This window comes from Mauremys reevesii, linkage group 3 (genome assembly GCF_016161935.1).
Source record: "Mauremys reevesii isolate NIE-2019 linkage group 3, ASM1616193v1, whole genome shotgun sequence".
Lineage (NCBI taxonomy): Eukaryota > Metazoa > Chordata > Testudines > Geoemydidae > Mauremys > Mauremys reevesii.
The window spans coordinates 7,800,676-7,818,445 of record NC_052625.1 but is presented as its reverse complement, the minus strand read 5'-3'; the positions used below and the strand labels follow the sequence as shown (position 1 = coordinate 7,818,445).

At 42.0% G+C, this 17,770-nt stretch overlaps 1 protein-coding gene across 2 annotated transcripts; it reads right to left on the bottom strand.

Annotated features, from left to right (window-relative positions):
* Positions 1-607: 607 nt before the first annotated feature.
* CHGB (chromogranin B) lies at positions 608-17,061 on the bottom strand. Of its 2 annotated transcripts, none has more exons than XM_039528580.1 (5): positions 16,967-17,061; positions 11,161-11,204; positions 7,928-8,021; positions 3,668-5,487; positions 608-1,023 (listed from the first exon to the last, which is right to left on the bottom strand). In XM_039528580.1, the coding sequence occupies exons 1-5, from the start codon at positions 17,013-17,015 to the stop codon at positions 940-942; spliced, it is 2,091 nt and encodes a 696-aa protein (XP_039384514.1). In that variant the 5' UTR covers positions 17,016-17,061; the 3' UTR covers positions 608-939. The 2 variants fall into 2 exon arrangements, with proteins under 2 accessions (XP_039384514.1, XP_039384516.1); XM_039528582.1 differs by lacking the exon at positions 16,967-17,061 and adding an exon at positions 16,358-16,375.
* Positions 17,062-17,770: the final 709 nt, after the last annotated feature.

Here is a 17,770-nt window from a genome sequence, read left to right as displayed (position 1 = left end):
CTGTACCAGTTGCTCATTCACTGAGGAACTGGGCCCATTTAAAACATAATACCGTAAAACTCCTAATCCACGTGCTTTATCATTTGGCACTTGTGTGCAAAGGTTGACTAGTGTGGTGTGATGTGCCAGCTCCTATTACTGAGAAATGATGGATGAGACGATGCAACTCCTACAATGGGGAGCACTTACTCACACAAGTCAATGGGAGTACTCCCAGAGTAAGGAACTACTCAATTTGAACAAGTGTGGTATAATTTGGTCCTACTTTTACAGTTTACAACAGTGCATGTATTAACACAATTAAGCATTATAAATGGCCAAAATAAACAACAATTGGTGATACAATAACTTTGCGAAACTAATTTACAAAACTAATTTACTGACAATGAATTTGAGTCATTGGTGCAAACCATCAAGGTTCTGGCATATTTTGCATGCTCTTGCTACCTAGAATATAAAGAGAATGTGCATGTGGTTCTATTTTAACCTTCAGAAATAACATCCAGAAACTACATTTCAGTGTTTTATTTAGATCTGTTTGACTGATCTGGGTTATTTGAAAATATCCACAAAAGTTAGACCAAAACAAGTCAAGCGAGGAGAAGGATTTTGGTCCAAGATCAATGTTTTTTATTATTTCAAACTCAGACAAATATATTTCTGAAGAACACTAATACAATTATTTTCACAAGCATATTAAAATATCTGCCTTACATGTAAGTTTATGTACTAGAATTCATGCTAGTTGGATCTCAATAGCATAATTGCAAATTAAAGACATTTCTAGCTGTGTAAATCACTACACTTCAGTGGACAGTAAACTGCATTTCCTGTTTTAGGGTAAACAACACTTCAGTGACAGTGAATTACCAAGAAATATAGGTATTTTAAGTAAATAAAGCTATGCCTAGCTTTGAAATATACCACTCTACACAGTCTTCATCCCCTCTTGTTATCGTTGAACTTCTCAGCTATTTTCTGCAGTTCCAAATCCATAGCAGCCAGATTTTCCAACTCTTTTTCCTATGAAGCATTAAAACCAAGATCATTTTAGGGCATGGAACAGGTAGGCAAATATTCTTTTGCATTACAAAAAAAGAGAGACTAAGACATGTTTACTGAAACACACCTCCATTCAATTATATATAGAGTCAAAGCTGATGAAGCCAGAAGGGACCACTGTGAATCATCTAGTCTGACCTCCTACATAACATGAACCATAGAACTCCCCGAATTAATTCCTAGTTGAACTAAATAGAGCCCAAGTCAGCACTGTTTACTCAGGCAAAACTCTCATTAACCCCAATGGTATTGTTGCCGGGGTAAGCAGTAGTGGTGAGTAAAAAAAATTTTCAGCTGCAACTTTTTTAGTAGAAAAATGCAGAGTTGGCAACCCAAAATGTTTTTCAAATTTGTGTTGATTTCACCAAACTAATAATTTCAGAAACATTTCTGATACTCCCCCCCAATTTTTTTTTTAAAAATCTGATTTATTCTGTCATTTTCAAAATTAACTATTTTGCTTTTTCAGTTTGAAATGACTTTGCTTCAAAGCTAACATTAATCTTATTTTTTTTAAAAATGTGTAAATTATCAAAATGAATCTTCTGATTTTTTTCAAAACAAAACATTTTGTTCAACCCAAAATTGTTTTCTCTTTGCTGAAATTTTTTTTAAATTGTTTTGACCAAAAACTTTTTTTTTTCAGTTTTCAAAATTGCCAATGAACAAAAATGTTTGCCCAGCTCTCGTAAGGAGTTCTGAACAGGGGTTATATACACTGGCGTTAGGATGCACTTGATGACCTAATGATGACTTTAAATTTCTGGTTATTATGTAGCTGATGTTTCTTCTTCCTTTTTAAAATGCTGTGAGGCACTCAGATTCTGTGGTGGAAGATTGTATTTGTACCAAGGTAAAGAAATAGATTAGGTAGATGGATAAACAGTTAATGTACAGTTGTCTCATGACTTGCTAGTTTTCCCTTCCATACATAAAGGTACCGCAGTGGCTGCAGGATTCCCTTGTATTTCCCGCTATTTACTGTCAGAAATACCTTTTATACCATAAATATTGATGTAAAGTTATTTAGTTGTCTAGAGTGAATGGTTAGTTTGAGTGATCACGGCATGTGCACATTTATAGGATAGTGGAAATCACTCTACCTCTGACCTCACAGCACTGCTTTCTGTTCAATAATTGCCCAGACACACAGTGTATGTCGTGTGTCCTAATACAGAAGGGGTATATTCTGCAAAAATATGGCTGTAGAGGAGATTAGACTATTATAATTTAAAAACAGGATTTACTCCATGCCAACTGTCTCTCTGTCATACAGCACCCTCCTCAATTTATGTGCAATCTCCTGTTGCTACTAACCAGAGTACTTCACTAACCACACTCAAGGAATGTCCCCAATATCCTTGTTCTATGTACTGAGGCCAAACCATAACTCCATCAGCTTTTAAGTCTTATGCTAGCTACTTTCTTTATGAACCTCTGTGCTAGTATTCCACACGTTGCTAATCCTAGCCGCTTGAGATCACACACATTTAGGTTAAGATCCAGGCAAGCTCGTTGGAAGTTAGTGTAATCTTTGTTGTGATCACAGTTGTGAAACACATAAATGGCACAACATGGAAATTCACACACACAATCAAATTCCTCCCAGGGAAACTCTGAGGCATCTACTGCTGTATGACAATATTAAGAGGATTGTTCTCCATTCCATGTGCACATAACTCCCAGGCAGGAAGGGATAGCTCAGTGGTTTGAGCATTAGCCTGCTAAGCCCAGGGTTGTGAGTTCAATCCCTTATGGGGGGCCATTTAGGGAACTGGGCTAAAAATCTGTCTGGGGGTTGGTCCTGCTTTGAGCAGGCTATTGGACTACATGACCTCCTGAGGTCCCTTCCAAACCTGATATTCTATTATACCTATTGCCTCCTTCCCTGCTGCCAAAGATATCAGGTAGATGCAACACATCACCAGTTCAGCTGTATACATCTGATGTGTGCTGACATTCTGCTCTTACCTGTAGAACATTAATTTAAATGGCAGTACTGGAGCATATTGTGAAATCTAGCAATGGGGTTCATGAGCACTACATGCTGAACAGCTCAAACAAAACTCAAGTTCTACTCTGCATTACACTCATGAAGTCAATGGAGGGCAGAATTTTACTCAATGTGAAACTCAAGATATTTTTTCCCCCTGTATTATTCAACCAGCTCTACAAAACAGTTGGTAATTTACAATTTAAAGGGCCAGATCGTCAGCAAGAGTAAATTGCTACCTGCATGCTTCTGGGTGCCATTCATGGTTATGGTCTGTAAGGCAATCTGTATTATCTAAGACCCAGTTAGATCTCCTCTCTGTGTGTGTCCTGATGTGGGGAAGTAAGCTATTTGGAGACTGTGAGGATGTGTGTAATGTACCTTTTAAAATTAGTTCTGGAAGAGCACATCAGCATAGGTCCATTGAATCAGTCAAGCCATGCTGATTTATATCAGCTGAGGACCTGGCCCTTAATGAAACTTCAGTATACTTTTTATGATGTTTCACTCTGAGATTCTACTGATGCCATTTTTGTAGGTGGAGATAAAGTCTGAGCTTGTTAAGTAATATCAGTGCCACTTTTCTTTTCATAGAAACTCATAAACACGTACCTCCTCTTCTGTCAGAGGCCTCTGGCTGAGATTTCCCTTGTTGCTGCTGATCATGTGACGCTTTTTTAGGTCTTCCCCAGAATTGTACAGTTCTGGAAATTCAGCCGATTTCTTCCTGTAATTCAGAAGCTGGGCGAGTTGATCCATCCTGTCATACTGTCTTTTCATATCAAGTTTGTGGAGCCTTCCGAGATTTCTCTTCTCGCTGTGCCCATGATTCAGACCATCCAGAAGTTGCTTTTTCTCCCACCAGTCATAGTCGTATTCAGGGAAGAAATTCTTGTCATTTAGGCTGGGTCTACTTTCCTGTTCACTCCCCAGAATCTGGTCCCCCACATTGTCCTTTTTGTCCAAGTGCCTGCTTTTCCACCGTAGGCGGTGGTAGAAGGGACTGTACCGAATTGCGGCCCTTTTCTCATTCTCTGCAGGGAAGTAACTCTTATACTCCTTCTCCCCGAACCTCACTTTCTCTGTACTATCCTCATTGTCTTGTTTCTCATCCTCACTGTCGCGTCTCTTTTCTATTTCAGCGTCCAACTCGTCATAGCTAGGATAGTGCCTTTTCTCCTCACTGTCCCTCTCCTCAGTGCTGTAGTGCCCTGTTGACTGTCCTTTGCTCTCTCCACTGTGCAGCTTGTGTGTCTCCTCATCTTCCCTGTCGTGGAGGTGGTGTCTTCCTTCACCATGATGTCTCTTCTCATCCCTGCTGCTGTGACCATGGTGCTTATTCAGCTCTTCCTCACTCTCTTCACTGTGGTGTTTCCTCCCCTCATAGTGATGTCTCACGGCCTCATGTGGTTCATCATGGTGCCTCTTTTTCTCATGTCGTTCTTCCTCGCTTTCCCCACTAAGGTGGTGCCTCTTGTCTTCCTCTTCACTGTTCTCCTTGTTCTGATGCCGCTGCTCTCTGTACTCCCCACTCTCGCGGCCGGCGTGCCTCTTCTCCTCCACATCTTCAGAGCTGTGTTTCCCATAATAATTCTTCTTCTCACGATGATGCTCTGGCTCTTCATAATGGTGTTTCTCATAGTGGCTCTTTTTATCCCACAATCGGTTCTCTTCCTCATCGGATTCCTCAAGCGGGTTCCTTTTCTCACCCTCGTGATTTCGCCTCTCTTTGGAGGAGTCGCCCACTCTGTGCTTTCTGTGATTATGTCTTGGTTTGTAGCGTCGTTTTTCTTCCTCAGCTTCTTCACTCTCCTCAGATTCTTCACGCCCTCTGTACTGGTAGGAACCGTGTTCCTTAGACTCATGGTGATTCCTTTCGCTGCTTTCCTCCTCTTCTTCTTCCTCCTCCTCCTCCTCTTCCTCACTTTCATGGCTTCTCTTTTCATTGCTGTGCATCTTTTCCTCAGAGTGCCTATGACCTGTAGAGTGTTTATCATCCCCAGGAGAGAACTCCTCCATGCTTTTAGCTACAGAGTGAGACCTTTTGTCTGGAAGCTCATGCTCTGCCTCTCTTGACTCTTCAGCATGATTCTTCTTTTCTTTGCTTCCTTCTTCACTGTGGTTATTTCTCTTATAGCTATTCTCATCATCATCATCCTCTTCTTCCTCACCTCTTATGTCCAGATGATGCTTTTTTTCTCCTTTATGGATTCTATTCTCATGAGAATGACTATCCCCATTGTGTTTTTCCTCCTCTCCCCTGCTCTCATCTTCCTCCTGATGGTGTTTCTCTTCATTTTCTTCCTTCTGACCTCTCTCTTCCTCTACACTCGCAAGCTGATGTTTTTCATCTTCTGATGATTCTTTCAAATGCCTCACTTCAAGTTGCTCCTCCTCATTTTCATTTTTCTTCTCTGCTTTATGCCTGCCGCCTACAAAAACAAAAATTGTATTTAAAAATGTTAACCTAACTCTTCATTAACATTCTTCATTCAGAATAAGTGGAGTAGTTTTTTATGCTGCTAAATTGGTCAGATTGACTTTTTTATACAAAAAAAATACAATGTATTTTTTAAATTATTTAAAAATTGCTATACATTTTTCTTTTAATTAGCCGGTGTTTTGCAACCAGCTCTAATACTAAGCACTCTTAGCTCACATTACAGTCAATAGGAGATGTAGATCCTCACCATCTTTCAAAGTCTGTCCTTAATTGTTCCAATTCATGCACCCTAAGACCATTCCAAATTGCCCAAATAAAGTGACTAGTATATAGAATGAACATCATACTCAAAGCAAATAGAAAAATCTTTCAGGATTTTTGAATGCATAGTACCAAAGTGATACCAAATTATGATCCTGTAGTTATTAGACTTAAAAATCACACTCTGTGGTGTTTCCAAAATATTAAATAAGAGCCTGATTCTGAAATCAGTTGTAATAGTATTATATGTACACACAGTATGGTGTAACTCCATTGACTTCAGTGGAGATACTCCCGATTTACACCTGTATGAGTGAGATTAGAATCAAAATCTTAGATATGCAGATTGTAACATCACGGTTTAAAATCTCTTACTTTGTATAGACTGCATTTGTGTTTCTTGGTGCTCTAGAAAGAGGTCTGTCTACATTTATTGCATCCTCTAACATTGCAAAAATTGTTCTCCTTTAGCAGAAGAGAGCGAATACATATGCCAACAAGAAATTATATAACAGGATGTCAAGGATGGAATGCAAGGTGTCCAACCTGCTGTCAGTTTGGGTCTTAGATACAGTAGTAAGGATAAGCACATTCAGCTTAAAGAGCTATAATACAGTAGCTCAAGGCCAAGATTTTCGAAAAGGACAAATGATTTTGAATGCCTCAATTTTTGGATTTCCAACTTGAGACTCCTTAAACGTGCTTGACATTCAGCCCTTTATGAAAATCGGGAAGCTTTAGGGGGCTTCAAATTGGGCACCCAAAAACAGAGACATTCAAAATCACTCTTGATTTTTGAAAATCTCAGCCAAATTTGTGCCAGCTGTATTTGAAAATCACTGTGTTCTAATCATTGTGCCAGGCTGTGGATTATCATTCTACGGAGAGAAGTATCAACTGTGGGCTTTTATTATTGCTTTTCTTGGTAGGTAAGCGCCAGTCTTTTTATTTTTCTGTAATTAAACATCAGTTGGAAAGACAAAAAAGTGAGTACTGTAGTTTGCCACACTGTTAAGTTTAGCCACATTTCACTATAGCTATTAATAAAGTATGCAAGCAGGTTTATACCTCTCTCTTTGTGGTAAATTCCATGACACTGAGGAGAATTGCTACTAGCACAAGACTTGAGAGGATAATTTTCAGTTCCTTGGAGCATTACTCCAATGCTCTGGATTCTGGAAAGAGCATTGGCTGCCAAGTAGTTTCTGGATGGAATAAGCTGGTACCTGCCTACTTGAAACACTGCTTCTCTCCAGTGTAACACTGATTCAGCTGTCATCAGCAAAAGCACTCGAGCTGGAGCCTTGTTGGTTTAAAAAGCAGCTGCTGGAAAGCTCCCTCCATTTTGGAATGCATTCTCTATTTTGTCCAAAATAGTCCAAGTTTGTTCATCTTCAGGGCTTGCTGGAAAAATTCATCTATTTTCTCATGCTTTGCAAGAGAAGTTAAGCATAGGAAATCAGGCATTTGGTTCATTGTCTTTTGTCTGGCCTGGGATTCTTAACCCATTGTTAGCCACCAGCTCAAGGCCAGGCTAGATTAACCCAGTCCTCGATCTGTTGAAGGCCATGGTAGTTTTGACATTGAAATCAATGGGAAGAGGATCATGCCTTATACGGTAATATTCAGATGTTTGTAGTGCTGGGTAGAATGCACTCTGTTTGAACATTATTTTGCTAGAATTATCAACTACAGGCTTTTACTTTTCTTAGTATTCGTTACTTGCATATAGTCCCACTTCAATGGGATTGCTCACACAAAAAAAAGATTACTCAACTTTAAGGATAACTTATCAGTAAGAATAGAGTCTTTACTGACCATGAAAAAATAAGTTATTCTACTGTTCATGTTGCAAAATTACAGCCTTTCATATTTGCATTTTGGAATAACAAACAAATGATGGTTTTTCATAACACTTTTGAAAAATATGGTTTGGATTCAGAACTCAGAAAAAACAAAAATGATAACATTTTAAAGAAGTACTATTAACCTTGAAGACATTTTTCTTATATGTGAAATTAAAATGGTAAATGCATCTGCCCTATAAAATGAGAATTATTCATAAAAAAGTCATTGTATTTATAAAATTGTCACGTCTACCAAATTCTCTTAATCAACAATGACACTGATTCAATGAGCATCTCAAATTCATTTAGTATTGCACTTACTCTTCTTCAGGATATCTTTGCACAAAGGATTTATTGGTGGAGCATTTGGTTTAGACAGAGCGGTAGAGAGAACTTCCACTATACATCGTGTTACCTAGAAGAAGCAGTAGTTGGAGAAAAGCACATTTCAAGTGTAAGACTTTTAAAAATTCTGCATATGTCCAATCATGCACTATCAGAGAGATGTTTAGCTATAACAACATTGGACTGTGACTCAAGGACATCTGGGTTCATTTCCTATATCTACCAGAGACTTCCTACCAGGGCCGGCTCTAGACCCTAGTGCGCCAAGCATGTGGTTGGGGCGGCATTTTGCCAGGAGGGCGGCAGGCGGCTCCGGTGGACGAGGCGAGGGGCATGCCTGCGGATGCTCCACCGAAGCCGTGGGACCAGCAGACCCTCCGCAGGCACATCTGCGGGAGGTCCACCGGAGCCGCGGGACCGGCGACCACCAGCGCAGCGTGCCGCCGGTCCCCTGTGTGCCGCCATGCTTGGGGCGGCAAAATTCCTAGAGCCGCCCCTGCTTTCTACGTAATCTTGTGCAGGTCACTTCATCACTCTGCACCTCAGTTCCATGTTGATAAAATGGGGATAATAATAGTTCATTTCTCCCACCTTTTGTCTACTTAGATAACAAACTCTTCAGGGGTGGGCCTTTTATTATGGGTCTGTGCAGTGCCTAGCACAATGGGGCTCTGATCTCCACTTCTATGCACTATTAGCATACAAATAATAAGTAATATCAGCAACATTTAGGATTTGTACTGGTAAAATGATTTTAAAAAGAGAAGGAATGTGTCCAGTGGTTTGAATAGAGGGCTGGTTTTAATACTGGGCTCTACTTCACAAATCACCTGTGCCTCAGGTGACTCATAATTAATTTGTAAATCACATTGAGATCATAATAGGGTAGCTGGCCCATTAAATGAAACTGAGCTCAGCTCTCCTGCTTCTGTCCACATGCTCCCGGCTGGACCAATTAAGAGGGCAGCAAGTGGAGGCTATGAAAGATCAGTCAGGAAGGGCAGGAGAAGAGAGCTGCCGGAGAGAGAAAGTGGTTCCTGGGCTAAAGCTGAAGAGTAGCAAGAGGGATTTTCTCCCTGGCCTCCCCCAGCCACAGAGTCATGGCTGGAGAGCTGAAGGCTGGAGGACTAGCAGAGGGAGATGCCTGCTGGCTCTGAGATGGAGTTAAAGGCCAGAGAAGGCAGAAGGAAAGGGGAGCAGCAGAGGGGCTTCCTTGCTGATGTCTCCTTGCTGGAGAGCTGGACCCTGAGGAACAATGAGAGGGCTGGGGGGAGTACAGAATGCTTCCCTGCCAACAATACTCCCAGCAAAGAGTCTGGGGAGGTTCTCCTTAGGAAGAGTCGGGTTGCACCCCAGCAGGAAGAGCTGGAGTTGCTGTCCTGGCAGAGGGACAAAGGAGGACTGACAGTCCAGGTGTGATGGAAGGTGTCAGAATGTGCTGTGTTATGTCAATGACCCAGAGGATGTGAGTTTGAGAGTCTACTTGCACTGGGGTGATACGGATTATGCTTTGGGAGGTTTCAACTGTTTTATTAATAAACTATGTGTGGACCAGAAGATAAGCTTCCATGGAGTAACTAGGGACTTAAAAAGGAAATTGAGGCGAGGGGCAACTTGCAGAGCTGCACTGGGGCCACGAGGGAATGCCTGGGAGGCATCCACTCATTGTAGAGTTCCATACAGTAAATATTCCATAGAAGTGCAAAGTACTGTCATAAACAACACATGGTGTTAAACAGGAGCCTTTAGACAAAATAACTTGAAAAAAAAACAGAACCTTGTAACATCTTTTTCCTGGCTTTCACATTGCAGAGTATGCACAAGCATGTGGTATGGTATAAAGGCTTTATTGGCTGAGTTTGGGGTGATCACATGGCTCAGGATTGCCAATAAACCAGATCACACCATTTATATATTCTGGATATGCCACATATTTTATAGCCAGCTATTTCAGAAATGTGATAGTCTCTTGTTTTTTCCAAGTCTGTTCTATAATGCCTGACACTTAGTAGAAAGAGTTCAACTGTATAGTCCTCTGAAGGAAAGGAAAATTATTAACTACTAAAATGTAAAAATAAAAAAAATCTAAAAACAGTCTAAAATAGCTTTTTCCCTACATAACAATGTAATGTAATTTTAAGAGCTTTCTGGAGCTAATAACAAAACATACAGGACTTCTGGCTTATTAATAGTTAAAGCTCCAGAGGTCTCATAATTCACAACCACAAATCTCTCATTGGCTTAAGACACAACTATTACCCATCCTGGGCCTTAGGACAATGTAATTTTGTGGGGTTGATTGTGAAGATAGAAGAAAACATTTTTGCAACAAATTGCTTCTTTTTAAATACTCTCAGCTGCTTGAAGCTGCTCAGCACCATGGACTGTCAGAAATAAACCAGCGGGAACAGAGTAGTGGTTAAGGTGCTGATGATGAGAGCACCAGATAAATAAAATGTATCACTTGAGCTCAGATTACCTTCAGATCTTTCCTGGAAAAAACATGAGGATTTCCTCATAGAATCCGTAACCAGTCTTCCTTATTTCACCCATACATCGATGCTACACTTATAAATGTCTTCAAATTTGTGACCTCGCTCTTTGTGATCCAACCACATTTTGGTTTTATTCAAATGAATATTTCAGATAATTTTTCAGGCAGACAAAAAAGATAAAATTTTCAAAAGTGCCCAAGTCCCATTTTCAAAAGTGAGGCCCAGCTTTTTAAAGGTACTTAAGCATTGCTGAGCTCAGTGTTGCAACATCTAACAGACTGAGGAGCCTAAAACTCATTTTCAGTATGGATTTAGGCACACAAGGGTCCTAAATCCCATTAATTGTCAATAGGATTTTGGCTTCTAATTATCTGAAGGGATTTCAACACTTTTGTTAGGATCCTCAGTCAGGTGTTGCAAACAATTTCATGAAGGGATTTCAGCACTTAGGAGCCAAAATCCTATTGACAATGAGATTTAGGCTTCTAAGCACTTAAATCCATTTTGTAAAGGAGATTTAGGCTCCTCAGTCAGTTAGGCATTGCAACACTGAGTGCAGCGGTGCCTAAATATCTTTTAACCTGGGTTTAAGGAACCTATTGAAAGCTGATGGGATTTAGTTGCCTATGTCACTTAAGTGCTTTTGAAAATTGGTGGAGAGCATTTTGATTGAAACTTTCTAAATACAACACTTTATGGGATACAGCTACTCACCATTTCTTCAACATGGTCTTTTTCCATTGGCATGGAACTGATACCTGGAAGGGGAAAGTTTACAATATCATAGATTCATACAACACAAAGGCCACCGTTAATTTCACTGACAAGAGTCATTGGGAAAATTGACCTTGAATGGGCTGTTTGCTTGATGAGGGGTTTGCAGGTGCAGCCCAGAGTTATTTTATATTATACTTTTATTCAAGAGACAATACCTATCTCAAGTAACTGCTGGCCTGGGTTGTGGGCTGGCATTAGAGAACAGGAAACTGGAATCTAGACTCTTGGGTTCTATTCCATTGTCTGCTCCTAAGTGATTATGTGACTCTGGATAAGTGATTTAGTTTCTGAGAGATGCCCATTTGTAACAGTGTAGAATAGCTTTCTCCCAGGGGCATTGTGTGGCTTTAATTAATGTTTGAAGCTCAGGTCTACATTCTAATACATTTCAACCCACATGTTATTTTTGTGGCTGCTGAGAATGTTTCCTTCTTATGCTAGAAATATCCACATCGTGCGGGGGCCAAGTAAAGAGCTGTATAGTGAGTTAGCTCATGTAGATGTGACCACTTTAACAGCCCATATTCATTCTCAGCTTCTACTGCAACTTCTTGGTAGGGTGCAGAAGGTCTACTGGGGAGACTCTCAAAGCTCTGAGTGGGATCAGAAGCCCAACCTTGAGAATGGAAAGCAGCCATCATGTCCCCTCCAACTGGGACCTCTAGAGGTCTAGAGGTTGAACACTCTGTGAGGGGCACTTGTGGGGGATGGCATGATGCATGGATGGCATGGAGATGATCAGCAAAAGCGTCTTCTAGTAGCTCCCTATGCCTCCCCTGCCCCCTGGAACTCCCAGGAAAGGGAGTTGCAGCATTCCACACTCTTCCCCCCACCTCCACCCCCGCTCCAGCTAGCACCAGGGAGATAAAATTAACACCTCCCTGCACTAGCGTTAGTGACTCTGTCCCAAGCTGTTTACATTTGGGAGGGAGCTGCTGAGTGTGAATAGATCATTTTTACTCTATTTCATGAATTAGTGCTACAGTAGGCTCTTTTACTGCTTAATGAGCATTGTTACTGTCCAATAATAAACTTTTTTGAAGCACATGAATGGGACTCTCTATGGGTTTTTTCAGAAATTGAATTAGATAAGTTGGCCAGCCAGACATAACTATGCAGAAGAAAGGGGCTTTGGAGTGAAAATGGTCTCTGTGCCTTTGCCTCACCATAGTGTGTACAGTTATGCAAATAAAGATCACATTCAACTGTTGCCTTCTTTATGACCATATGACTGGTGGGATTTAGAAGATAGGCACGATAAAGCAGACTAAAGAGAAAACTGAGCCAGTCTGCTCCCTCTCACAAAGAACCAGCAAAATTCTGTGAGGCTGACCTCATCCACTCAGTAGAGAGGAGTTTGTGGTATTGCATTGTCAACTGGGAGCAAGACCTTCCAGCCCCTTGGTATGTGGGTTGGTAGAGTCAGGAGCCTGTTTCACACATGACTGAATCTCTGTGGCTCCAATGGCCTACCTTTGACATCCAGCAGCGTGGATATAGCAGATGTGCTACCCTAGGCTTGTTTTCCCCTATGGCTGCAGCGTTGAAGTCCTAGAGGGGACCCAGAGGCAGTTAATGCACCTCCAAACTGTAATAAGTCCCTACCCAATCATTTCTAGCAGAACTCCAGCTGGTGTGCAGGTGAGGGTGCTGTTTAAAGCTAATCACCTCCTCCACCATTAGTATTTGGGGCTGTCTGAAGCAGGTTATTTATTTAAGTAACAAGAAGAAATAACATACCAAGTAACTACAGTACTGATGGTGCTGGAATCTATCCTACCTGCATCCTCAGTCTTACACTCAGTGACCTGTTGCAGAAACTATCTCTGAGAGAGAGAGAACAGAAAATGTGGCACTATATAATGTCCTGCAGGGTATGTGGCAGCTTTCAAATTCCTGTTAAAACTTATCCCTTGAGAGCACATCACTTTTCCCCTTCCATACACAGTAGGTACAGTAGAGGCTCCTGTGCTTGGGGTCCCTGTGTAGGGTCATCCCTGGATCCCAGTTTGGGAAGAACAGTGTAATGGAGGTGGCGCTTCCCCTCTCATCATGTGCAAACTGAGGGGATGACCCAGCTCATAGCCTCTTCTCATCTTTGTGAGTTGATGTGACTCATTCCATCAGAAAACATAGGAGCACTTGCAAAGTTTGCTGCACAAATGTGAATAAACTATTGCCTGCTGCTGTTTTGTGTTCTTTCTAATGATCCAGCCACAGAGCACCCCATCTGACTGACACTTGTTTAATTTGGTAAGACACAGAATATAAAATTTCTTCCTCCCTTGATCACTTTAAAATATTAACAATCTATGCAGTCTCTTGAGTATTATGTTAATATAGGAATCAAAACAGCGCTGTGCCATTCTGTCATTCCAAAACTCCAGTTTCTCCAAGAGTCAGACTCTTCACGGGCAGATAAATGTTCCTCAAGCAGCATTTGTCTGATGAAAGATGACATTCCAAGGCCAATAAGAGGTGTGAGGCCATCATAACGTCAGGAGAAATATTGAATATTGGACAAGTGTCATATTAGTCTTCCATCGGGGAATAAAATGAATATCAAATTCACATGAGAGCTGAAAAATATATATGAGGCAGATTCTCTGCTGTAGCGAAGATCCACTCAAAGCAACAGAGGGGGAAGCCATCGGGCAGCCAATCTGCTCTGTTCTTCCCTGCTATAGATTGCTCTAACTTGTGCCAGCTGGCAAGAGTCCCAAGGGACTGGCTGCCAGCTGGGGACAGTTGGAGTACGGCACTCTGGCTATATAGTCATCCTGCAGTGGGTGCATGTAGGAACTTTCTACACTGGTTCTGTAGCTGCTTGGGAGACGTAGATGTTTTCACTGCCTCAACAGCACAAAAGTTTGGAGCAGGGTAGTGAATCTGCCCCATATGTTTTTTTCTATTACGTATACAGCTTTAGCTTGATAAAGTGGGAACAAAACCAGGAAGCGTACAGAAAAGAAACCCCTATATTTAAACACTGTCTTAACTTTATTTTTGATACCTACCTGGCAGACATCATATGAACATTTTCCCCTCCTGTATCAAATATGTTTAGGCCACGAAAACCAGATGGCCTGATTTTCAAAGGTGTTGAGTGATCACAAATACCACTAAAAGCATGAGAACTGCAGGTGCTCACCACATTTGAAAAAGTAAGCAATAAATCAGCATTAGTTTTACTTGCATCAATTTATGATTGTTTTGGTGTAGCCATGTAGATTCTCCAATAGGTCACTGTTTCAAAATTTCATCAGTGCTGATAACTCACGACAGCACAATCTCTGACTGAAATGGACATTTCAGCAAAAATTATTTTTTAACAAAGATCATAGAAGTCCAAGTTTGGTAGGAATGAAAATAAAATTCAGGAGGCTGCAGGAATTAGTCATTTAAAAAAATAGGCTTGCCAATCCTATACTTTACTTACCCCTGTGACTTTTGAGGCTATATAGTCAAGATAAGAAATTGCATATACATAGTGTTGGCAGTGATGTCACAGCCAAATAAAAATGAACAATAAAGGCCTGAAGCAATGGAACAACTCCGATGGACTTCAATGGGCTTTTTGGATCAGGCCCTATATGTAAGCATTTATCTCTTCCTTTTTCATTTCTGTGTTATTATAGTAACAAGACACTTGAGATAGTCCATTTTGTGAAATTATTGCACTTCTAGAGCTGGGTTTACTCTGCTTTCCATTTGATGCCTCTTAGTGTATTTAAACCTGAAATAATATCCCAGAAATGCACTGGTAGCCTTTAAATGAAATTAGGTAGTATGTATAAGAAAATACTCATTTTGGTTTTAGTTATATAGCTCATGTAAATTGCTTGAGTTAAGTTTAATATAAAAACCTGTGAATTCAAAACAATGTGAACAAAAATCTCTATTACCTAAAATCAGCTATTATATTTTGCCAGTTGCTTTCTAATTAACTTATTTTGCATAAAATTAGACTTTCAGACATCGTCATACTGTAGACAAAGTAAACAGATGGTTGATTGGCTTTTGAGTAGTTTAAGGAAAAGATGTTTTTAAAAAAATGATCCTTAGCACTAATTATACAGTTAACAGGCAGGGAAGGAAGATTACTGAGCACTACAGTGAAAAGGTCCTTAGCCTGAGTAGTGCCTTACTCTGTGATGAGTCCCATTGAAATCAATGGGAATAGTGGAGGAGTTGTGTACTACACAGTGAGAGTAAGGGTAGCAGAATCAGATCCCAAATGAATAGAAGCAGAATACAGAATAAAAATACAGATTATGAAAGACTAAATTGGCAAAGCCATTCAAGAAGACACTGTTTTTGCATCCTGACTTTTAACATATTAAAGCTTTTCTAAAATCGGGTATATTAATACAATTGGTAAATTTAACAGGAATTCCAGCTATGTAATTTTACTGTTTAACCATCCATGAATAGTATATTGATTTTTGTTCATGCTTTCCCTTTAAATTTCTAGAAACACCTTTTATTTAGCCAACACCCATTACATAGAAACTGTTGCCTGCCGAAGCACCTCTTCATAGTCATACTATTCATTCTGAGCATCTTGTTAAACCTTCAGGGCTCTTCGTGTCCAGCTTTTGCAGAGGACTATGCAAACTCACAGACCATTTGACAGAAATAAACCACTCAATTATCGTGTTTTTTTTTCCTCTTCCAGAATTCAGGTCTGTTTGACAGTTGCAGCAAATAAATCCATCCATTGATTTCAAATGATCCATTAGTTACAGTAAGGAGGCAAAGTGCCACCATCCAGGCTCAATCTAAATAATTAAAGTGGGGTAGATAGAAATGACGACAAAATCTCAACAGATGGCGTAATCCTCCAGGACAAAACATTCCCTTCTCAATGTAGGTAAAATTTCCCTCCAACAGCAAGAGGTTTTTTTGGTCAGTTGATTGGACATATTTTTGTTATTTATTTTTTAAGAGTATGCTAACATAAACTAAAAAAACAGTTTTTCAAAAAATCTATCTGGACTTTTAATTCACATACCATTTTAAACTGAGTCCACACAGTAGATTTATTTTCCCAGACAATGAATTTTTCTTAACATATAAACCTGTTAAGAGGATGGGTGTTGGAGAAGAGACAAAGATTCCAGACACTTATTACCTGTTCGTATTCTCCTAAATCCAATAGGGGGGCCATTTCTTCCTTTTATTTTTAATTACTTTCAGCTGTTCTAATTTCTGTCCAGTCTAGTAAAGTTAAAACAGTCATGGTTGTTTCTACTCTGAGCCACAAATGATCAAATTTGCGTGTTTGTATTTGCAAGTACTCAGGCTATCTATCTATGTGTCTATCAACACACACACACACACACACACACACACACACACACAGAGTCTGTGTATAGATACAAGAAGCATACAGTAAATAGTCTCTATATATGTACCCACAATAGACACTATATACTCTGTGTACATATGAGGCACACAGGAGATGTAGATACAGCCACTGAAGGTGGGTACAATTCATGGATGGCTACATGAATAATGCCCGCACGATAGAGGGGAGGGTGGGTGACATTTTCTCTCTAGCTATCGCCCAGACAGACCGGCGCCCGAGGGGCCGGGTCCACACTCACTCACACACGGGTCTCCAGCTCCGGGAGCGGATGTCCCTGTCTGGCAGGGGCCGGGGCCCCGGAGCTGTCCGGTGCCCGGTGCTGCAGGCTGCGGGCGGGGGCAGCCCGCTCTCCAGGGTGCTGAAGGCACTCACCTGCCAGCGCGGCGGCTCCCAGCAGGCTGAGCAGCGCCAAGGGCGGCATGGTGCGGGGTGCGGGGTGCGGGGCGCGGGCGGGCGGCTGCGGCACAGGCTGCTGCACAGGCTGCTCCGGCAGCGCCGCCGTGCCGCGCTATTTAAAGGGGGAGCGGGGGCGGCGGGACTGGGGGGGGGAATCCGGCGCGATCCCGCCAGCAGCCTGCGTCACGAAGCCCCCGGCGGGAGGGCGGGGCCCGAGCTACTCAGACCCCGGTTCCCCACCCCCCGCCACACACAGCCCCCCCACACCTCCCGCCACACACTACATCCCCCTACACCCCCCGCCACACACAGCCCCCCCACACCTCCCGCCACACACTACATCCCCCTACACCTCCGCCACACACAACCCCTCTACCCCCGCCACACACAGCCCCCTCTACCCCGCCACACACAACCCCTCTACCCCCGCCACACAGCCCCCTCTGCCCGCCACACATTACACCCCTGCCAGACACAGCCCCCCACACACAGCCCCACACCTCCCGCCACACACTACATCCCCTACCTCCCCTACACCCCGCCACACACTACACCCCTGCCAGACACAGCCCCCCTCCACTCCCCACCACGCACAGACCCCCATCCCAAACCCCACTGCCGCGCCACACACAGACCCCGGTTCCTCATCCCCGGCCAACCACAGACCCCGCTCTCCCATCCCACCCCCTGCCACACACAGAGCCAGCTCCCTCATGCCCACCACCCAGACCCCATCCCTTCCCCCGCCACCCACAGACCCCACTTCCCTCCCTCGCCACC

Coding starts and splice junctions, on each gene's coding strand:
- CHGB (XM_039528580.1), bottom strand. CDS start 17,015: ATGCCGCCCTTGGCGCTGCTCAGCCTGCTGGGAGCCGCCGCGCTGGCA. Junction 8,022..11,160: donor AAGACCATGTTGAAGAAATG/GTGAGTAGCTGT, acceptor TGCTTCTTCTAG/GTAACACGATGTATAGTGGA. Junction 5,488..7,927: donor CAAAGATATCCTGAAGAAGA/GTAAGTGCAATA, acceptor TTGTTTTTGTAG/GCGGCAGGCATAAAGCAGAG.